At 43.3% G+C, this 23,851-nt stretch overlaps 1 protein-coding gene across 1 annotated transcript in view; it reads right to left on the bottom strand.

The window, feature by feature from the left end:
* The window catches only part of TMEM132B (transmembrane protein 132B), a 380,713-nt gene that overhangs the window by 151,666 nt on the left and 205,196 nt on the right, over positions 1 to 23,851 (bottom strand). Inside the window, exon 3 of the mRNA XM_070386331.1 lies at positions 18,194 to 18,340. Within this exon, the coding sequence (XP_070242432.1) occupies positions 18,194 to 18,340 (147 nt within the window). The remainder of the gene's footprint in view (positions 1 to 18,193; positions 18,341 to 23,851) is intronic.

Here is a 23,851-nt window from a genome sequence, read left to right as displayed (position 1 = left end):
GTGGATTTTTTAAATTGAAGTACAGTTGATTTATAGTATTATGTTAGCTTTGGGTGTACAGCAAAGTGATACACACACACACATATATACACACACACACTCTTTTTCAGATTCTTTTCCCTTATCAGTTATTACAAAATATTGAGTATGGTTCCATATGCTACATAGTAGGTCCTTGCTGGTTATCTATTTTATATGTAGTAATGTGTGTCTGCTAATCCCAACCTCTTTAGGGTGGATTTCTGTGGAAGGAGGAAACTGTTAAGAGAGCATGTACAAAGGCTAGGCTGGTCTTTCTATTTTACTTTATTTTAATCCCCACAGTGAGTCTATAAGGAAATTCCCACTTCATAGAAGAGGTTCAGAGAGTTTCTCATCTGACTTAATTCACACAGCTGATCAGAAATGGAGGAACCACGATGGAACTCAGTTCTCGGCTTTCAAACCCCAGGCTACACCTGCCTCTAAAAAGCCCCCTTTTCTCTGGATCTGAGAGATTCTTTCCAGATCACCCTGGGGGCTGCTTCTGCCACAGCCGGATGGTGGGTGGTGTGCAGGGGATCTCAAGGCCAGAAGGGCCAGCAGGTATCCTCAGCAGGTGAGACCTGCTCAGGTGAAACACGCAAGTGTGATTCTCAAACCAACATTCAGCTTATTTGCATTTAGAAAGAAACCCTGTTGAAATCCCCGCCCTTTTATCAGTTCATTATACTTTCCTTCTCTCTCTCTTCTGTGTATCACAGTGGTACAAAGGTTTATTTCTAATGGGTGTTTTAAATTGTTTCTTTCAACCTGGAAATCTTATTTTTTCATAGCAAGCATACAGGAATCACTATGTCTATCTTGATACAGAGGTGAATATAATTATATTAAATCTGCAATACCTACAGGTCACTTGCTCTGTGCCAAACTGTTGTAAGTGGTTTAGAAAGATAAAATAATTTAATGTTACAATAGTCCTACCAGTAGATACAAATTTTTCTCTAAAGTTGAGGAAATCAGGGCACAGGAGTTCAAATAACTTGTTTACAGTCATATATCTAATAAGTGGTGATATCAAGAAACATTTCCTAAAAGAAGAACATCACCATGTGCTTAACAATAAATGCCAACAGCCAACCCCAGGGTGATACTGCAATTTATAGTAAGAAAGATATATTTGGTCTCCTTCTCTGTTCCTGACACAGAGCTCCTAAAATCTTTGGAATTTGCTAACTGATGAAAATAATAAAGGTGACTTTTGTTCTGTTAGTGAGATGACTTTGGGAACTCACTTGGGGATGGTGAGGATGGTTGATTACCAGGGCAACCAACTTGTGACCAGAGGGTTGGAAATTTTAGTCCAGCCCCCCGACCCTGACCTCCTAGGAAGGGAGAGAAGCTGGAGGATGAATCACTTGCCGATGACCAATAATTTTTAATCATTCATGCCTATGTAATGAAGCGTCCATAAAAACCCAAAAGGACAGGCTTCAGAGATCTGGGTTGGTGGATATTTGGGGAGAGTGGTGTCCTGGAAAGAGCATGAAAGCTCTGCCCCCTTGCCCTATACCTTGCCCCTATGCATTTCTTCCGTTTGGCTATTGCTGAGTTATATCTTTTATAATCAACAAGTAATTTAGGAAGTAAAATGTTTCTCTAAGTTCTGTGAGCTACTATAGCAAATCAATCAAATTCAAGGAGGAGGGCATCGGAACCTTCGATCCACAGCTAGTGACTCAGAAGCATAGGTGACAACCTGGACTTGGAATTGGCATCTTAAGTGGGGGGAGAGAGGGCAGTCTTTCAGGATCTCACACTGACTCTAGGTAGACAGAGGCTGAATCCAGTTGAATCACAGGACCCCCAGTTGGTGCGGGAGCACTGCTCAGTGGTGGTGGGAACCACTCCCCACCCCTAACACACACACATACATTGGAGTTGGGTTCAGAACTTTTATGCAGTTTGGAGGAGACAGCAGGGCATGGAGGGGACTGTGGCAAACCAGAGAGCAGAGCCCCCCTGTAAGCTGAATGGCCAAGGCAGCATGGGCAGTTGTGATCTCTCACTATCAGCCTGACTTCATGTTAACAGAACTTCCAACTTCCCCAGAGCAGCCAGAAATGTGTATTTGCAGCCAAATCTCCTCATTTTTTTAATATTGGCCCAAACTGAAGGGAAAAATAAAACATTCAGCAGGCCACACAAAATAGGTTCAAGGTCTACCAATTTGCCACCTGTATTTAGGAGATTCCAATAGACCCCATGTGAAGTACCAATAGTTTATATGTCTATGCAGTTGAGGGGACCTGGTGGGACTCTTGAAAACAAAGACACTGCTTTGCAACTGTCTAATCAAAGGGAAGATACAAGGGGCCTTTATTAACTGGAAAATAACAGTGCACCCTAATGAGTCACTAAGCATCAAAGTGCATTGAATTCATCACTGCTGTTTTTATTTTTTGAAAATCATTAAATATCACTTTCTTTCCCTTTATAGCAAGATCCAAGTGACAACCGATCCATCAGTTTATCTGCTGATGTTTAACTACAGCATTTTGGATTCATTATTTCCTACTTAAATCATTCTTTGAAAAAGAGGAATAACTTCATCTTGCCTCTTGACAGCAGAGAAATTAAATATCAAGACTTTAAGATGAGTGTTTCCCCAATCAAACACCAACAGCAGATCCATAAAATTAAGCCAGAAGAGCATCAACCCAAAATAAGACAGATAGGGACAAGTTTCTGAAAAACTCCTCTCATTTCCAAAAGTTAAGAAATTTCTAAACTCAAGACACAACTTGCTAATTGGTACAACCACTTTGGAGAGTCATTTGGTGACTTGAAGAAAGTTGAAGATATTTACACCCAAGGAGACTGCAATCCCATTGCTAGGACAGACCCTGGAGATTGGGCATCCCATTTTTAAAATCTGGTCCCCAGAAAGGAATAAATTTTGAATTACAACTCAGAAAAATCATACACGAAGGACACTAAAGTTACACGAAATAATATTTTTCTTTATTAATTGCTTTGGAGTCTCATATTTTCTATTCTGTGCTAATCTATTCAATTTCTCTTTTTTAAAATATACTTGTCACTACTCATTAACAGTCACAACCCTCAGTTTAAAACCACTATCCCAGAGGACCTGGTGCAAACCATTAAGATTGCATGCACAAGAATGGGCACTAAAATCTATACGAGCAAAAATTTAATTTAGGAAATGTTGCACTGAGGAGAAGAGGCAAGTTGTGGGATGATCCTGATAGCATGATGTCATGTGCATAGTTTTAAAACATGACAAACACAGTTCTAGGGAATTGTACCTGTCTTGGTCCATCTGAGCTACTCTAACAAAAATGCCACCTACTGGGAGGCTTATAAGCAACAGAAAATTATTTTTCCCAGTTCTGGAGACTGGAAGTCAAAGATCAAGGTACCAGAAACTCCCTGGCTATCCAATGGTTAGGGCTCCATGTGGGATCTTCCCAGACCAGGGACCCAAACCGTGTCCCCCACATTGCCAGGTGGACTCTTAACAGCAGCATGCATGTGTGTTCAGTTGCTTCGATCATGTTCAACTCTTTGTGACCCTATGGACTGCGTAGCCTGCCAGGTTCCTCCGTCCTTGGGATTCTCCAGGTAAGACTACTGAAGTGGATTGCCATGCTCTCCTCCAGGGGATCTTCCCAACCCAGGGATTGAACCCGAGTCTCCTGCATTGGCAGGTGAGTTCTTTACCACTAGCGCCACCTGGAAAGTCCTCCTAACCACTGAACCTCTGGGGAAGTCCTTAGAGTCTTTTTCATAAGGGCACTAATCCCATCATGAAAGTGCCATCCTTCCGCTGATAAGGATCTCCCAAAGGCTTCTTCTAATACCATCACCTTGGAGATTAGGATTCCAGCAAATACATTGCAGAAGCAGGGTGTGTGTGGGATGCGGGGGAGACAAACATTTGAACCATAGCAGTATCTACAGAATAAATTAAGTGAACACTCATAAGAAGGATAAGCATGTAATTCAAAATAGTGGTTAAATCTAAGGAGGAAAGAAGAGGAATACAATAGAGATAGTTTGGTCATTTGTTTTTGCTTGTTTGCCTTTTGTTTTGTTTTTTTGACAGGAGAAGGCAATGGCACCCCACTCCAGTACTCTTGCCTGGAAAATCCCATGGACGGAGGAGCCTGGTGGGCTACAGTCCATGGGGTCGCTAGGAGTCGGACACGACTGAGCGACTTCACTTTCACTTTTCACTTTCATGCTCTGGAGAAGGAAATGGCAACCCACTCCAGTGTTCTTGCCTGGAGAATCTCAGGGATGGGGGAGCCTGGTGGGCTGCCGTCTCTGGGGTCGCACAGAGTCGGACACAACTGAAGCGACTTAGCAGCATACATCTTGAGAGATCTTAGCTTCCCAATCAGGAATCAAACCCACACCCTGGGCAGTGAAACCACAGAGCCCTAGCCACTGAACCTCCAGGGAAGTCCCTTTGTTTTTGTTTTTTAAGCTCTACAGCAAATTTGGGGAAATATCAAAGTGTGACAAAGCTATGCAGTAGATAGGTAGATATTTGTTACAATAGTCTCTATATTTTCAAATAGGTTTGAAATTGTTCTTAGAGAAAGAAAAGTAAAGGAAAACAACTTGTCCACTTAGAGAGCAGAGAGCAGTCAGCTTCCTTGCTCTCTGGACAGTTATGGTCCCTCTCTGTTAAGGGGTGGCAGGAAGTCCAGGAGATGAGCTGTTCCTAACTAGATCATCCTTCCTTATTCATGCAGTAGCACCTACTATGTACTAGGCATGGCTCTGGGCAGCAGTGACTCCATGTGAACAGACACACAGGTCCTATAGTCCTGAAGCCTATGGATTAAGTGCAATTAGTGTCAGAAGTATAAAAGTGTAGCAGCAAGAAGAACTCCAAATACATTTTGCAGACAGTCCCCGACACAGCAAGGGACCATGACTCCTACCCTTAAGTGTGGGCTGCATTGTAACTTCTTCCAAAGAGGACGGTATAGACAGAAGAGCATGGCGTAGCTTCACAGCAGAGAAACCTAGCAAATACTGGCTGCAACCGGTGACCAAGGTGACCAATATCAACAGTGACGAAGGATGTTGGTCATGGGTACTCTCAGTATGATGTGATGAAACTGAAACTTCACCTCTATAGTCTGCCTCCCAAAACTTATAATCCCAGTCTAACCATGAGGTGGAGAAACCAGGCAAATTGCAATAGGGGGACATCCACAAAATATCTGATCAACACTCCTCCCGACACCGTCAAGGTCAACAAGTACAAGGACCGTCTGAGAAACTGTCATGGCTGAGGAGACGAGATGACTAAATGTGATGTGGTGTCCTGGTGGGATCCCAGGATAGAGAAAGGACATTAGGTGAAAACCTTTAAAAATCTGAAATAAGTATGGAGCTTTGTTAATATTGGGCTGGTCAAAAAGTCGGTTCAGACTTTTCTTTAAGATGTTATGGAAAAACACTAACTAACCTTTTGGCCAACTCAATAATAGCACATCGATATTGGCTCGTTAAATATACCAAATGTAACATCCTAATGCCAGGTGTTAATAACAGAAGAAACTGAGTGTGGAGAGGGTGGGGAGTTTCTACAGGAAGCTTCTTTACTATCAGCTCAATTTTTCTGTAAATTTAAAACTGATCCAAAACATAGAATGTAAAGTAAAAAGTAAAAAGCTAACAAAAATAAAAACAAGAAAAAAGAAAAAAGAAAGTCTACCAATAAAAAAGGTGGACCATCTGGTAAGACAGAGGAACGTATTCCTGAGTGGGAGGCTGCACGTCCCTCCTGCATGTAGCGTCAAGCGGCCTTAAGTAGTTACATGCAGATACAGATGACAGAATATGGAGCCACGTTGCACCTGTACCCATGGAAAGCAACAGAGGACACTGGCTATGGGGCTGGATAAAACCAAATCAAACATCCTTTTAAAAGGTTTCTACGGAGAGGAAGGAGGGAGAAGGGTTCAGGATGGGGAACACATGTATACCTGTGGCGGATTCATTTCGATATTTGGCAAAACCAATACAATGGTGTAAAGTTTAAAAATAAAATAAAATTTAAAAATAAAATAAAAGGTTTCTAGGACTTCCCGGGTGGTCCAGTGGTCCCGATGCCACTCTTCCACTGCCGGGGACATGGCTGCAACCCCTGGTCAGGGAACTACGAGCCCACATGCCTCATGACCAAAAAAACAGAGGGGAAAAAAGACACAGAGGTTTCTTCTTATACAGGAAAGGAGAGGAAACCAGGCATACTACCTTTTCTGTAGGTATAAAGGAATTGATGCTTGGTTGAGACAGTGTTAAATGAATATTTTCGAATCACAGAGTATTTTCTCCAGGAAACAATGAGGGAGTCGGGGAAGCACTTGAAGGTTCATTTGACTGCTTTTATCAAAGACCTGCACCAGATCTGAGGAAGGATTCCTGGTTCCAAAGGTCAGTTTGGTCAATGACATCTGTAATGTCATCATAATAAATATGTCAAAATAAGTAAATAAATATATCACAATAAAGACATAAAAAATGATTTAATGGAGCAGCTGGGGTTTCTAACAAATACCAGCCTGAAAAGTCAAACAAAGAGTCATTTTCAAGAGCATGAACTTTGCAGGTTTCCCTCGGTTAATTTCATCAACTGCCTGTCAGAAATTTGGTGCAAAGGCTCTGATCTCAGATCACCATGTGGGCAGACCTTTGGAAAGAAAGCCTCCCATTTCCTCTGACTCAATCTCTGCCTGCGTCAGGGAACTACAGAAGTCAAATCCCACAGCAGAAATAAACTTTGCACTCAGTAAGAAAGGGCACGTCTAAACTTCAATGATACTTGAGTGTCTGAGAGAAACTCTATTCTCGATCTCTGTTTCACAATGGACCTACCATGTATGAAGCTGGCACTGCAGTAATCAAGGCTGAGCTTCCTGCAGCCTCGAACAGCATCGCTTACATTAGGGATTTGCGGAGGCCACCAAAGTCCCGCCCAAGTGTTGACCTTTGGCAGAATTTCTCTTCAGCACCTCCCTCTTAGGAGTCTTGGGCTTAGAATGATCTGGCATATATTTGCAGAGTGCCTACTATGTGGCCGGCACTGTTCTAGGATCTTGACGTCTGGGTTCATATCCCAGCTCTGCCAGACCTAGCTCTGTGACTGTGGACTCTTAAGATCTCTGAGCCTCACTCTTTCCATCTGTAAGTGCGGTTAGTCGTGCTACTTTCTTCAAGGAGATATTTTGATAATTCATGGAGATAATATACAGCATAGAACCTAGCACACAGTAGGAGCTCAGTAAGTGTTGCATTTAATAGAATTTGCTTCCAATACCCCTGAGAACTCCTCCTAAATTGGCACCTCTCCAGGATTATTCAAAGTGGCCCCAGCCAGGTCTATCCTCCACAGATGTTTCATATTCTCAGACAATTCAACCACTATAAAACTTTGCATTAAAGGACATTATGTATCCATTCCTCTGTTGATGGACATCTAGGTTGCTTCCATGTCCTATGTATTGTAAATAATGCTGCAATGAACATTGCGGTGCATCTATCTTTTTGAATTATGGTATTCTCCAGGTATATGCCCAGGAGTGGGATTGCTGGGTACCTATATACAATGGAATATTACTCGGCCATCAAAAGGAACGAAATTGTGCCATTTGCAGAGATTTGGATGGATCTAGAGATGGTCATACAGAGTGAAGTAAGTCAGGAAGAGAAAAACAAATATCATATATTAACAGATATTTGTGGAATCTAGAAAAATAGTATAGACGATCTTGTTTGCAAAGCAGAAGTAGCGATACAAACAGAACAGACATATGGATTCCAAGAGGAAAAGGAGGGACTGGGATGAATTGGGAGATTGGAAATGATGTATAAATACTATTGCTACTATGTATAAAATAAATAACTAATGAGAATGGACTGTATAGACCAGGAAACTCTACTCAGTGCTCTGTGGTGACCTAAATGGGAAGGAAATCCAAAAAAGAGGGGATGTATGTATACCTATAGCCGATTCACTTTGATGTACAGTAGAAACTAATAGAACATTGTAAAGCAACTATACTCGGACAAAATTTTTTTAAAGAAACATTCTTGAAAATGAATACAATACAGTGTTAGTATCATATGCCTTCACAGACATATTTACATTTGAATTTCCACTCATCCTTTAAGGGCCCATTCAAATGTCACTTCCTCTGAGAGGCCTTTTTCCTCCATTGAATCCTCTTCTTTGTTCTACTGCACTTGGGCTCTTGTCCTAAAACTGTGCAGAGCGCCACCTACTGGCCGAGTTTGCAGACCTAACCTCCGTCTCTCGCACCAGAGTTCCCAGCATCTTATGGGAGAGAGAGCCCTGCTTCTAAAAGACTGTAAAAAGTCAAGCCAATTGTTTAGACTTGCTGAGACAGGCAATGGGGAGCCACTAGGTCGTGATGAAAGCAGTATTTTAAGATTACTCTGGCAGCTGGTAACAGAATGGATTAGTGGAGAGAGATCACAGTCAGAGAGGCCATGAGACAGCCACAGGGAATTTCTAGGAATGAGCCGGCATACCACCAGGAATACATTCCTCAGTCAGTGATGCCAGCCTGGTCAGCAGGAAGACTCAGAGACGTAAAGTAGACACATTTTTTTTAGCAACCATACCTGAACACCCAACTATAAAAGTTCCTACTCTAGGACATCCCTAGTGGTCCAGTGGTTAAGACTCTGCACTTCCAAAGCAAGGGGTGTGAGTTTGATCCCTGGTCGGGGAACTAAGATCCCACATGCCTTGCAGACTAAAAACACTTTTTTTTTAATTTAAAAAATGTTTTAATGTTTCCGTTCCAAGCCAGCATACTGAGAATTAGGAAAACTTCTTTAGTCATTTAAATATAGCCACTTCGAAACCTATTAACTTATTCCCTACATGGTATCACTACTGAAAAATGAATATTTGATTAAGAGAATGAAGACAAGCCACAGAGAAGGAGAAGATATTTACAAAGCACATAACTGTTAAAGAATTGGTATCTAAGATATACCAAGAACTCTCAACACACAAGAAGGAGAAAAAACAGCCCAATTTTTTAAAAATGGGCTACAGATCTGATTAGACACCTCACCAAAGAAGAGATACAAAAGGAAAGCAAGCACATGAAAAGATGTTCCACATCATATCTTCTTAGGGAGTTGCAAATTAAAACAGTGAGAAACCACTGCACACCTCTTAGAGTAAAATCCAAAGCACTAACAACCAAATACCCATGAGGATATAGAGCAACAGGAGTTCTTATTCATTGCTGGTGGCGATGCAAAGCGGTGCAGCCACTTTCAAAGATAGTTTGGCAGTTTCATACAAAACCAGATGTACCCTTACCATAAGATCCAGCAGTCACACTCCTTGGTGTTTACCCAAAGGAGCTGAAAACTTAAGCCCACAAAAAAAATACACACACAGATGTTTATGGAAGCTTTATTCTCAGTTGCCAGAACTCGGAAGCAATCAAGATGTCCTTCAGTAGGTAAATGGATAAATAAACAGTGGTTCATTCAGACAACAGAATATCATTCAGTTCTGAAAAGAAAGGAGCTAGCAAGCCACAGAAAGACATGGAGGAACCTGAAAAGCATATTCCTCAGTGAAAGAAGTCAACCTGAAAAGTCTACATTCTGTGCTATTCAACTTTATGACATTCTGGAAAAGGAAAAATTAGAAGGATAAGAGCAAAATCAGTGGCTATCAGGGTTTGGGGGGAGGAAGGGAGGGATGAATAGGTAGAGCACAAAGGCGTTTTCTGGTAATGAAGCTATTCTGTGTGATACTAGAATGATGGATACTTGTCATTGTTCATTTATCCAAATCCAGAGAATGTACAATACACAGTGCAGGCTGTCTCTTCAGTCGTGTCCTACTCTTTGTGATGCTATGGACTGTAGCCCGCCAGGCTCCTCTGTCCATGGGATTCTCCAGGCAAGAGTACTGGAGTGGGTTGCCGTGCCCTCCTCCAGGGGATCTTCCCAACCCAGGGACTGAACCCACGTCTCTTAAGTCTCCTGCATTGGCAGGCGGGTTCTTTACCACTAGTGCCATCTGGGAAGTCCCCTTACAATATGAAGAGTGAACCCTAATGTATATTGTGGACCTTAGTTAATAAGAATGCATGTTTATCATGCTAAGTGAAGTGAGACAGAGAAAGAAAAATGTCATATGACATAGCATATATATGGCATCTAAAATATGCCAGGGATGAACTTATTCACAAAACAGAAACAGATTCACAGACATAGAAAACAGACCAAAGGGGAAACGTGGGCAGAGAGGGATAAACTAGGAGTTTGAGATTAACAAATACAAACTAATATCCGTAAAATAGAAAAGCAATAAGGATTTACTGTATAGCAGGGTGAACTATATTCAATATCATGTAATAACCTATAATAGTAAACAATCTTAATATATATACACATACACATATATGAATCACTTTGCTATACATCTGACACTAATACAATATTGCAATTCAACTATACTTCAATTAAAAAAAAAAACTCTCTATGGCTTAAGAGAAAGTGAAGTTGCTCAGTCATGTCCAACTCTTTGTGACCCCATGGACTGTAGCCTACCAGGCTCCTCCGTCCATGGGATTTTCCAGGCAAGAGTACTGGAGTGGGTTGCCATATCCTTCTCCAGGAGATCTTTCTGACCAAGGGACTGAACTCGGGTATGGCTTAAGAGAACCAAGGTTTAATTACCACTCATGCTACCTGTCTTTGACAGGCCAGCAGGGGGCACTTCTGCTTGCTATCACTGACAAAGACTCTCCCTAACTAAACCTGAGTCAGCATCTCTGAGCCTCCCTTCTCTGGACCATGGACTTATCCTTGCCCGACCCGTGTAGCCTAATTACAGCAAGAATCCTAAGTCAGTTTAGAAATATCCCACCCTATCCTTGATATCTGATCACCCTCCCTCTCCAATCAAATTCCTCATGCCCACGCTAGACATTTGATCGCTCTGGTCTGCCCTCAGCAAGAACCTGGTTTGGTCAGTCTCTTAAGAATCCCTTACTCTCAATGTCTCCTAGCAGTTTGCCATCTACTGACCCCACGCCCACTGTTTCTTGGCTGTAAATCCCCAGCTGTCTTTACTGCGTTGGGAACGGAGCCCAATTCCACCCTGGGGTCTCTCTTCCCTTGCTGAAAATGTTTCTGAATAAAGTCTTTCTCCAACCAGTCTCTTTCTTTAACCAGAAGAAAGTCGGTTCTGGTTCTCTCTGACACCTCTCAGAAGCCAGGCTGATGGGTGGGCTTTAACAAAGCCTTTTAAGTGTTCTGCTCACCCCCACACCATCCCTCCTCCCAGTGGGAGCACTTGACTTGAAAGAAAATGGTGACTAGATTCGACAACACAAAACCCAACAACATTGCTGCTAAAGTCATAACATAATAACTAAAATTAAAAAACTCAAGACAACAAGTGGGGAAAAACATGTGCAGTTAAACATGAGAAAAATTGTTAAATTTCACCAGAAACAGTCAATGCAAATTAAGCCTACAAGAAGACAGCCATATTTCAACTATCAAATTCTCTTTTTAAGGCAATGCCCAACATTGGCAAAAGAATTGAGAGCTGGGCGTACTTACATAGATCAGGCAGGAAGATTTCACAAAAGCTTCAGAAACTTGAAACACTGTTATGTCTTTTGAACCTACCCATTCGCTTCTAGCTTTCTCTCCCAAAGACTTACCTATAGGAATATACAACTTCGTGTTTTTAAAAAATGAATGTTTAAAAGGGGGAAAAATAAAACAAAAATGGCCAGCAGCAATGCTTTAAAGAGGAAAGAAATGAAACTTGGTAAATGAATAGAATACACTTCTATAATATCAATAGAATACCATACCGCTTTTAGATATTACATTAAAAATTACAGGTTCTGGGACTCCCCTAGTGGTCCAGTGGCTAACACTCCATGCTTCCAATGCAGGGGACCTGGGTTCAATCTCTGGCCAGGGAGCTAGATTCCACACGCTGCAACTAAGAGTTCACATGCCTTTTTGTTTTTGTTTTAATAGTAATGCCTGTGACCCAGTTAGGGCTAAGGTTTAAGGAACATGTGTTTTTAGAGACTCCAAGGCTATTCAGATACACATCCAGGACTGACACGTCTTGACTGATTCATTCATCAAGTAGTCGTTAAGCCCCCTGTATTTGTTTCCTAGGGCTGCTTCATCAAATTACCACAAATGTAATGGCCTAAAGCAATAGAGAAGACAATGGCACCCCACTCCAGTACTCTTGCCTGGGAAGTCCCATGGACAGAGGAGCCCGGTGGGCTGCAGTCCATGGGGTCGCGAAGAGTCAGACATGACTGAGCGACTTCACTTTCACTTTTCACTTTCATGCATTGGAGAAGGAAATGGCAACCCACTCCAGTGTTCTTGCCTGGAAAATCCCAGGGACGGGGGAGCCTGGTGGGCTGCTGTCTATGGGGTCGCACAGAGTCGGACACGACTGTAGCGACTTAGCAGCAGCAGCAGCAGCAAAGCAATGGAACTATCACAGTTCTGTAAGATAGAACTCCAAAACCAAGCTGTCATCAGGGCCTCTGGGGGAGGACCCATGCATTGCTTTCTCCAGCCCCTGGTGGCCCCAGGCTTCCTTGACTTGAGGCCACATCCCTCTCACATCTGCCTCCATCTTCACATGAGCTTTTCCTCTGTGTGTCGATCTTAGAAGGACACATCGTTGGATTGAAGGCCTGCCCAGATACTCCAAGATGACGACCTCATCTCAGATTCCTTAATTACCTCTGTAAAGACCCTTTTTCCAAATAAGGTCAAGTTCACAAGTTCCGGGCATTCAGATGTAGAAACATCTATTGAGGGACCACCCTCCGATGCACTATGGTGTATATTTCCACATTGTAGGTGGCTTGCTAGTGTTGTGGGTGCTGCTTTCTACTGAGTTTTCAGTCCATTTGGGACAAGAGAGCTGAAGGAGTGTGTGCGGCCTGGGTACGTCCCCAGGCCTTGTGAAGCGCCCAGGGTCGTGGACAAGAGTGGGGACCCAAAGTGCGAACTGCATTGGCTACTCACTGGTTCTGAGACCTAGGAAAATCGTTTAAACTATATCTCAATTTAATAGTTTTTAGCTTCCCAAGGCTCTAATATTTCTGATTTTTGAACATGTGTGTTTCCTCAAAGACTTACAGTGGCGCTGGGCACCTAATGAGAATGACGTAGTTTTTCAAGAACTTTTTCAAATGAATAAAGAACAGACAACAAAACTACACACAATTATCCTCAGAGACACTTAAAATGTTCCATGTGTTCTGTTGTTTACGTTTCAGTAAAATATTTTACAGAAGGAAAGTAACCAACATGAACTAAATCTGGTGGGAAAATCTACTCAGAAACCGAGGCAACTGTGACCATCACTGTACTCTTTCTCCCTCCTCCCCCTCCCCTTCTTCCTCCTCCTCTTCATTCTTCCTCTTCCTCTCCTTCCTATTCCCCCCTCCCCTCCTTCTCTCTTTCTCCTCCTCCTCCTCCTTCTTCTCCAACTTGAATAACAGACTGCAAGGAGATCCAACCAGTCCATTCTGAAGGAGATCAGCCCTGGGATTTCTTTGGAAGGAATGATGCTAAAGCTGAAACTCCAGTACTTGGCCATGCGAAGAGTTGACTCATTGGAAAAGACTCTGATGCTGGGAGGGATTGGGGGCAGGAGGAGAAGGGGACTACAGAGGATGAGATGGCTGGATGGCATCACTGACTCGATGGACGTGAGTCTGAGTGAACTCCGGGAGTTGGTGATGGACAGGGAGGCCTGGTGTGCTGCGATTCATGGGGTCGCAAAGAGTCGGACAGGACTGAGGGACTGAACTGAACTGAACTGAACTGAAGCACAATAAAAGATTTAACCCAGTTCATGTTCCATGGAGCCATAAAATGACACATGACATTTACGTGATAAGAGATAACTTTTCCTCTTACCACTGTTTGTTCCTTAAGGTTTCCACTGTTCAGTTTCACAACAAGCAATGAAAGCAATGAGTTAGTTGAGTTAGTAAAAAGGATAATCCTTTCTTCTGCTCAACTGGTTATAATCATTTCTGGATTAGAGCAGGTCAAGAAAAACTCTGGAAATATTGGATCCAGATGTTCAAACATGGTAACACTTCATGGTAAACATTTACCTTTGAGGTCGATTTCTCTTTCAACTGGGTTATAGTCATGTGAGGTGTGTCTGTTTCTTTCAAGAAATCTATTTTAGTGTTTGGCTTTTCTTTCCTACGGAGACTCCTGTTTCCATGGTGCACTCCCAAGAACTTGTCTCTGTCCCAACTTTCAGAGGAGATGAGTTCTGCAATGTGGTTTCTGACCATACAAAAAGTGGCAGCCTATTTTCTCCAATGTTTGGGTCCCAACAGTCTGATGGAAACCATTGAAAGAACAATCTCACCTCAACCTAGCTGGTTGCACATTGTCTCCATTCGAGTCCACTTCATCCAGCTTTCCTTTCCCTTGGGTTTGCTTCATCTGTTTGAACACTTTCAAATTTGCTTATTTTTCTAACCTCTTTTCTCCTCTTTGGGCAATGCAACTGTTTATCTTGTGGTTTTCATCTTTATTATTCACATTTCCTCACAATGAGTGTTCATTAAAACATTTTAAATGAAGACCTTTACTGTCTTCCTCATCGAGCCCATCGAATCTTCCCATATGACACATTTTTAATTCTTATCACAGAACTTCAGGCAGTATGTGCATTATATTCTGTTAAAAACCCTATTCCGCCCAAGGTTGTCACAATTCAGAGATTGCAGCTTTCAGTGGGATGTTTCGTTTAGGGATATATTCATAGACTCACTTTGCTAGCCCGGCAAACACGGTCCATGAGCTTGTATTTCACACCTCATTTGATCTCACAATTCAACAAAAAAAAAAAAAGGATAAAAAGAAGCAATTATTTATTTAGATTATGGAATGGATTTTAGAAGGATATTAAATAAGCATAAATTGTCATGCCAAAGCAACAGTCCTTGTCCTTCTAACATCCCCGGGGAGGTCAAAAACAGAAAGTGAAGAAAGAGAAGAAGAGGACGCCAGAATGCCTGATAATTATGTAACTCTGGTTATGTAAGGGCTTTTTCTCTTGTAACTTTATAAATCTCTTCTAAAGAGAGTGCAGAATTGATTCTCTCAAAACCAAAAGTGATAACCACAGCCTGTGCTTGTCCTTCAATTTAAAACCTCAGCTCTTGATCAGTCCAGTGTTTCAACCAAATCAATTCCATGTGTGTAAACCGTGGAGAAGGCCATTTGAGACCCACACAGTAATTTCTGAGGGTGCACGTCCAGGCAGCCCACTGGGGCTGCTCCAGCACAGCAGGAGGGTCTACTTCTTGTTTCTACCCTCCTGTTTTGCCCCAAGAACCCTCTCTCATACTTCAAGTCCAAGTCATTTGGGTGGGCCCAGCCATCCCCTACTTTTACAATTGGCTGCAGAGATTGGTTCAGGGTGAGTACAAGATCCACGTTACTCCAAGCAGAGCCAGTGATGAGCAGCCCCAAGACTTGCTGGACACCATGGGACAGAGCATGTTCTCCCTGAAGAGACCAAGCCAGCAGGATGGATGTTGGGAGCTGCTGATGGTCAACTTGCCACCAGGAGGGAGAGCCTGCTGGAGATGATAGCAACCCAGAGGAAAGACAAGGAGAAAGGTTGTTAGGGATACTGCATCCAGACACTCTTGGTTCTGGTCCCCATCTTGAACTTTTCCACGTGCTCCTAGGAGCCCTTTTTGCTTGGACTTCATTCATGCAGTAGCTAAGGGCATCAGTCAAAGCCTACCTGATAAACACCTCAGCAATAAAGAAGAAGCAATAAAGAGGAATCCAGTAGAGTCAAAGCAGAAATCAAACCACAATCCTTGACAGGTCCCACTTTTAAAGAGTGTGCCAAACACTGCTAGTTGACCACGCTTCTTCCCTGATAGCAAAGACCTTCTCCCAGTACAAAGCCTGAAAATAACAGCAAATATTCACTTTCCCAGACTGTGCTAATTCTTGAGCAAAGGCATGGAACCCACTGTTTACTGATGATATCTAAAAGGAAGACTTGAAGGGAAAGTCGTCTTTCCAGTTGGAAGGATCTTCTCTCCCGGCAAAAAAAAAAAAAAAAAAAAAGATACAGGAAGAGAAGCCCCCCTCCCTTCCAGTCTTTGTATACAACTAGATAAGTCTGTGATGTCTGGAACTGCTGCAGCCATCTTGCAGCCACGAGAAAACCAGCTGGAGGATGACAGCCAACAAACTGGGCACGATAGAGTGGAAAGACAGAGCGCACACCCGGTGGCACAACCGTGCTGCCAGATGAACCAACCACGGAAACACCCACCTCCAAATTTCTCGTCACATGAGATCACAAAATCCTACCGTAGCAGCCATTTTAGGTGGCAATTCTAGCACTTGCAACTGAGCCCAAATATGTAAATCCTAAGCTCTCTTCATGTATCAATGCAGGATTTGGGGGAGTTCAGATAGCAAGTAGAGATTTCCAGGGAAATCATGGGTCAACTGAGGTCTCAGACTGAAGTTCTGTCAAGGGATGTAAAGGACAATATCCAGAATGTTGATTTGGGAGTGAGAGGCACCCAGATCCCCTGATCAATACCCCTAATAGAAGGCTTTTTGGTCACTCAACCTGAGTTTCACTTTCCTTTTGAAAGAAATCTTCAAAAGCAGTCAGAACAGAGTTCTAGCTGATGTTGGCTGAGGTTGCCCAAGATGAGACAGCACTCAGCCTAGAGATCCATTGGAAAAGGCAAATTCCACCCAATCTCTCCATTTCTCATGCTCCCACCACTAACCCCCTCATTTATTCACCAAGTGCTCCTTCAGTGCCCAATATCATGGACCTCATAGCATTTAAAAACAAGAAAAGAGAGACTTCTCTGGCACTCCTGTGGTTAAGACTCTGCACTTCCACTGCAAGGCACGTGGGTTCAATCCCTGGTTAGGAAACTAAGATCCCACATGCCCCACGGTATAGCCAAAAAGCCAAAAACAAGAACATAAAGAAAACAGGTTATGACGATAGAAGGTGGTAAGTAAGAGATCAGAAAGGGGCTCTTTGCCAACCTGAGAAGTTGGGTCTCATCCTGGCTGAAGGCGGAGCTATTAATGGCTTTAAAACCGGTAGGAAGACTTCCCTGGTGGTCCAGTGGTTAAGAATCCACCTTGCAATGGAGGGGACTCAAGTTCAATACCTGGTCAGAGAACCAAGATCCCACATGCTGCAGGGCGACTAAGTCTGCACATCGCAACTACTGCGTCTGTGCACCACAATTAGAAAGAAGCCCTCAGGCTGCAACTAAGCCAAAATAATCCAGCCAAAAATAGATAAATATTAAAAAAAAAAAAAACGGGAGTATGGCATAGCCAGCATTGGTCAGTCAAAAGGGAAGAGAAGACAGGCAAAGAGATCATAAAAAAGGCTATTGCAACAGGCCTGAGCTCATTCTGCCTGTGGGGAGCCCGGATGCAATATTATTAGCAATAACCTCCCTCTGTCTCCCAGGTGAGCTCAGCACCATAAAACCCAAGGGTGGTATCCGAGCTGGAGAAGATCCACCAACGATGTGAAGTTGACCTAACTTCACATTCTTAGCCCATATGCCAACACCCAGGTGTGATATCTGCAAAACAACCACCTTTAAGCACTAAGAAACTATTACTAGACAGCTTAGAGCCACCCTACATTTGCTCATTAAAAAAGTACTTTTCCCCCTTGCCTCTTAAATCATTTCTATTTTACCCATTTCATTCTTCAGTTCTTCGCTGCCAACAATAACAATAATAAAATTTTAAAATAATGGTTATCAAACCCTGTACCATGACAGATGTGAGTGCAGGTAATTTTTGAGATTGCCAACCTAATCAGGTCATTGATGTAGAAAGAGCATAAAGGATAAAGCCTTCAGCCAGCATCACATCCCATAATGGAGCCATTCAGAAGCTGCAGGACGGAGCTGCGCTGATGAGCTCAAAAGAACACATCGCCCATTAAATGCAGAGGCATTGCTTTATTTATACACACATTATTTTGCTATCAGCGTCCGCAGCCATCCCCAACAAACGGCTGCCGAGGTACCTTGAGGATCCCAGGGCTTACCTGCTCTGTGTGTCCGGGTGATGGCCCACGCACATGAGGGTGGCTGTGGTCTGAACGCTGTCGTTATCTATCTCTTCCTGGACTGCCCACTGGTCCTCGCTGCTGACTCTCACTGCAGTTATTTTCACACCGGCTGCTGCCTTAATTCTGTCAGGTAGAAAAAAATATATATATGACCATCTTAGTTCAAAACAGAGAGTAAAAACAGGGAGCTAGAACCGATCTCCCCTTTCCTCTGGGAGATGCAAGAAAGACTGCCAGTAAATGGCTTTCCTTCAAAAACTAAGTGTCTTGTTATCTTTACAAGTGCCCCGAAGTAGGAGCTCCAGCGTTCTGCCACATGTGTTAATTTTCTGTTTGATCGGTGTGTTAGGAACCAGATCACCTTCTTCTTCGGGGGCCCTGCAGGATGGAGACAAAACAGACGTGTGTGCCAGGCATGGATAGGATCTGGGGGCCGGTTCTTCCCTGGGGGTGGATGAGAAAGGGTTCTCATGAAGTAGAAGGGTCTGAGAGGCTGCAGGGGCTGTGCCAGCTGCAGAGGTTCTGTGGGAAAGAATGCCAGAGTCTCACTGGGCATTTCTCACCCACCACTGTCAAGGGCACCTCCTCATGTGCTCCAGGACTTTCTGCAGACCCTACAGCCCAGCACGTTCACTCGTAGGCATACGAGCAACAGAAATGCAGGCGTTTGTTTCCCCAAAAGACCTGCACAAGGAAGGTCACGGCAGCACTGTCATATGAAACCCAGTAGGGAAACGGCCTGCACTGTCCATCAAAAGCAGAACTAATAAAATGTACAGTCACCCAATGGAATAAGACAGAAATACCAAGAATAAACGGTGTAGTACCACACGAAACTGGATGCTGAGTTAGTTTCAGATGTACAGCAAAGTGAATCAGTTATACATATATCCCCCCTTTTATCAGATTCTTTTCCAATATATGTCATTACAGAGTACTGAGTACAGCTCCCTGTGCCATACTGTAGGCCCTTATTAGTTATCTATTTTATATACAGTAGTGAGTATGTGCTAGGGCTTCTTAGGTGGCGCTAGTGGTAAAGAACCTGCCTGCCAATGCAGGGAACATAAGAGACACGGGTTTGATCCCTGGGTCAGGAAGATCCCCTGGAGGAAGGTATGGCAACCCACTCCAGTATTCTGGCCTGGAGAATCCCATGGGCAGAGGGGTCTGGAGGGCAACAGTTCATAGGGTCGCAAGGAGTCAGACACAACTGAAGGGACTTAGCACACATGTGTATGTCTTCCAATTTATCTCCCCCACCTTTTACTCCCTTGTAACCATAAGTTTATTTTTGACATCTGTATTTCTGTTTTGTAGATACATTCATTTGTAGCCTTTTTTTTAGATTCCACAAACCAACTATACCCCAATCAAAAGTAAAAATAAAATAGTGGAGAGAACAATTTAGGAATAAATCTGTGTATACTAACTGACATCTCCAAACAGATATCAATTTAATATTTATTAAAACAAATTTAAATCAATTTTTTAAAAACTACATGGATGAACCTCCTATATTTGGAGGTTGAGTGGCAGATGCCAGGTGTCAAAAAGCACACACTGTATAATCCCATTTATAGAAATTTTGAAACAGTTAAACTCATCTGTGAGGCTGAAGTTAGCATCTGTTACCCTTTGGAGCCAACAGCTGGACGGGCTCCCCCGGGGGGCTTCTGGAGCACCTACAATGTTTGTCTCTTCTTTGGGTGCTGACTGCACTACAGGTTGTAAGAATGCACCCAGCTGTGCTCACGCATATGTAGTTTTCTGTTTGTTCCATGTGGACTCTTATGTACACTTATAATCATTCATTTGGTAAAGAATCTGCCTGCAATGCAGAAGACCTGGGTTCAATCCCTGGGTCAGCAAGATCCCCTGGAGAAGAGAATGACAACCCCACTCCAGTATTCCTGCCTGGAGAATTCCATGGACAGAGGAGCCTGGCGAGCTACAGTCCATGGGGTCGCAAAGAGTTGGACACGACTGAGTGACTAACACTTTCACTTTCAATCATTCAGTATAAAGTTCCAAACAAAGCAAGCAGACTTCATGTTGGTAACAGGAATGCAAGTCAAGGCTATGGAGAACTTTCACCCTTGGACGTGACTTCTCCACTGTCCAAGCTCAATGGGAGTTCTCAAGATGAGTTAGACCATTGCCACCCTGGACTCACCTAGGGGCTTTTCCCCCAAACCTCCACCACCCCTCGAGGTGTCCAGGACACAGTGTAACCTGAGACTTTGACCTTGTCTATGATGGGGAAGAGCCTCGGAGTCCAGATGAGCATTCCTCCCTGTTGGTCCAATGACAGGTGACAATCCAGCAGCTATGGACCAGCAAGAAAGACACCTGGACTGCAGGCCAGACTCCACCCAGCAGAGACAAGAGAGGGCAGAGACCCACAGCCTCCCCATCTCATCCTTCTAGGTCTCTCCAGCCCACAGCATCTGCCACCTTGTAGGGCAGAAGAAAACTTGCTCGGTGAGCACATCTAAGTGTTTGTGTCTTATATTTAAGCCATCCACTTTAATGGTTTGGTTGTCCACACAGTGGATGTGTAGTAAAGATGAACTTTGCCCAAAGATGAGTCTTTACCCTCAACTCTTAGGAGGTGACCGCTAAGCCCTTGTGGTGTTCTACCTGATTAGAGTATCTTTGTTTACCTGGGAGCCCTGGGTCATATGGTATCAACTTGAACCTCTGGAGGGATTAGAGACTAAGGTCAACCAACTAGGCATTCAACCATGTCTGCATGACCAAGCTCTGCACATCAAAGCCTCAGTGAGTGTCTCTAGTTGTGGTTGTGGTAAGTCAAATCTCTCTGCTTGGGAAGGCATGCAGTGAGAACTCTGAGATCATCAATGCCATGAAACAATTTTCTACCACAGATTATCCATCTAGTCTTCTAATATTGAGGAGACTGTCTTGAGATCCTGTTGCTATATATGAAGCACCAGGAAATACAAAGATGGACAAAGCTTAGTCCAGACCAGTGAGTATTCAATGGTTTTGGTACAGACCAGGGAACGGCTCATCTACCACCTGACCCATCATACTGTAGAAAAAGACTTACTAACAAATGTCAAAATATCTTGGGCACCTTCCATATGCTGAGCTGTCTGATACCTTTCATCATTAATGCATGTAATTCCTATACCACGTGTGAGGGTAGGACTTACTCTCCCATTCAAGGAACTTGAGCTGTCACAAGACAGGCAAATTTATGTGGGTGTGGGCAGCATAGAGAAATGTCATATTCTGCCTTAGCCCTAGGAGATAAAGAAGATTAATATTTGGACAACAAAAGATGCATACATTCTGGTTACTGGAAACTCACCAGCCAAAATATTTAGAAAAGCACACTTACTAATGTTAGAGTTAACCAAACAACTCACAGCAAGTAAAGTGCTTACGAGGAAACTGAACCAATGATCATTCAAAAGCATGAATGGCTGCAACTTTGAAGTCAAAATGATCTATGGACAATACTGTCCTCCTGTTTAAACTGTCCTCCTCTCCAAATACCGATGGAGGCACAATACTAGGAGCTGCACGCACCCTGACACTGCTCAGAAATTTTGTTGAATTGTAATAACTAGGATTTCCTGAGGCCACGCCCATGAGTCAGACCCTTTTCCAGGAGCTTTACCCAAAGTGTCTTGTGCTTCACCTGTCTGAACGTTTCATCTCCTAGGAGCACTATGAATGCGGATTGTTATTTCAGGTTCACAAATGAAAATCTGTGACACGGAAAGACTACAGAAAAGGACTGACATCGAAAGCCGATTCCATCATGGAAGCAGGATCCAGTCTGCCCCTCTGGCAGCTACACCTGAGACACGAGAGCCAGTGTTCACTCCAGGCAATCCAGGTTGGGTCCTAGCCCCGCTGTTCACTTTGTCTGCCATGCTGAGGCTCCTCCTCTCTCAAGAGAGGAAAAAGTAAGGATGGGTGTTGTGGGTTGAATAGGGTCCCTCAAACGTTCAGGTCCACCCAGAAGCTCAAAATGTGACCTGATCTGAAAATAGCATCTTCACTGATATAATTAGTTAAAGGATCTCAAGAAGACACCCTCCTGGATTTAGGATGGGCCTGAACCAATGAGTGGTGTCTTTATAAGAGAACAAAAGGGAGAAGACAGAGATACAGGAAAGAAGGCAATCTGAAGACAAGGGGAGAGATTGGAGTGATCTGTCCACAAGCCAACAAAACCAAGAATGGTGGGCAACCCACCAGAAGCCAGGAGAGAGGCAGGGAATGGATTCTCCTTAAGAGCCTCCAGAGGGAACCAACACTCCTGACACCTTGATTGTGGACCTCCAGCCTCCTAAGCTGTGAGACAGCATACATGCATTGTTTCAAGCCCCCCAGCTTGTTGGGGCAGCCCTAGGAAATGAATACAGTGACCATGTCATAACACTGATACACAGGCAGAGAGATAATACAATATAAAGTGCTGGCATAGAGGAAGTGCTACATACATGGATATATTACATTATATTACTTTCTGTGAGTAAAGGAGGAAATTAAGAAACTCAGTTGCCTGGGTAAACAGACGCTGACACATTAATAAAACAAACTTACAAAATAAAGAGCAGTATATTCTTTTTAATTTTTTTTATTTTATATTGGAATATAGTTGGTTAACAGTGCTGTGTTAGTTTCAGGCATACAGCAAGGAGATTCACTTATACATATACATGTATGTATGCCTTTTCCAATTATTTTCCAATTTAGGTTGTTACATAATATGGAGCAGAGCTCCCTGTGCTATACAGTAGGTCCTTGTTGGATATCCATTTTAAATACAGCAATGTGTATATGTTAATCCCAAACTCCCTAATTTTCCTTTCCCCTGACTCTTCCCCAAGAGAAGTGAAAATGAAGTCAATCAGTCATGTCCAACTCTGTGCGACCCCATGGACTGTAGCCTGCCAGGCTCCTCTGTCCATGGGATTCTCCAGGCAAGAGTACTGGAGTGGGGTGCCATTTCCTTCTCCAGGGGATCTTCCCGACCCAGGGATTGAACCCGGGTCTCCCGCATTGTAGGCAGAGGCTTTACCATCTGAGCCACCAGGGAAATCCTTCCCCAAGAGAAATATAGTCTAATTATCTTTGCTTTGGATGGTTGTGAAATACCAGGCATTCCTGCCTGCCTAGGAAAGCTGGATGCTCCCAGAGACGAAGGTCAGGGAGATGATGGAGTTAGTGATGATGGCAACGAACCAGTTTTAAGAGTTTGGATAAATCACTGAACATCTGTGAGTTGGTTTCCTCATCTACAAAATGTGTGTGATAAGAATATCTACCCATAATGTTATTATGAAGGTTAAGTGAATCACTGAATATAAAGTGCTCAGAAAAACACCTGGGACAAAGAAACGGATCAGTGTTACCATTAGGATTTTTCTCACCATGAACTACTGCATACTCTCCAGAGATCATACACTTAGGCATCAGGTCCCCTCCCTATGAGATGTCCTGTGAAACTGCTCTAAGTCTTCACGCAGGACCCCAACCACCTCCTCTCCAAATATGATTTCTCTCATCTTAGTCTTTTTCTTTGGCAGGAAATTCCTCTAATATCCCAAGATGGGGCAAACCCTCCATTTGCCACAGACAATTCTTATA

Source organism: Bos mutus, chromosome 17 (assembly GCF_027580195.1).
Source record: "Bos mutus isolate GX-2022 chromosome 17, NWIPB_WYAK_1.1, whole genome shotgun sequence".
NCBI classification, from domain to species: domain Eukaryota; kingdom Metazoa; phylum Chordata; class Mammalia; order Artiodactyla; family Bovidae; genus Bos; species Bos mutus.
Note: the sequence above shows the minus strand (reverse complement) of the source record. Positions and strands in the feature narration are given on the sequence as shown.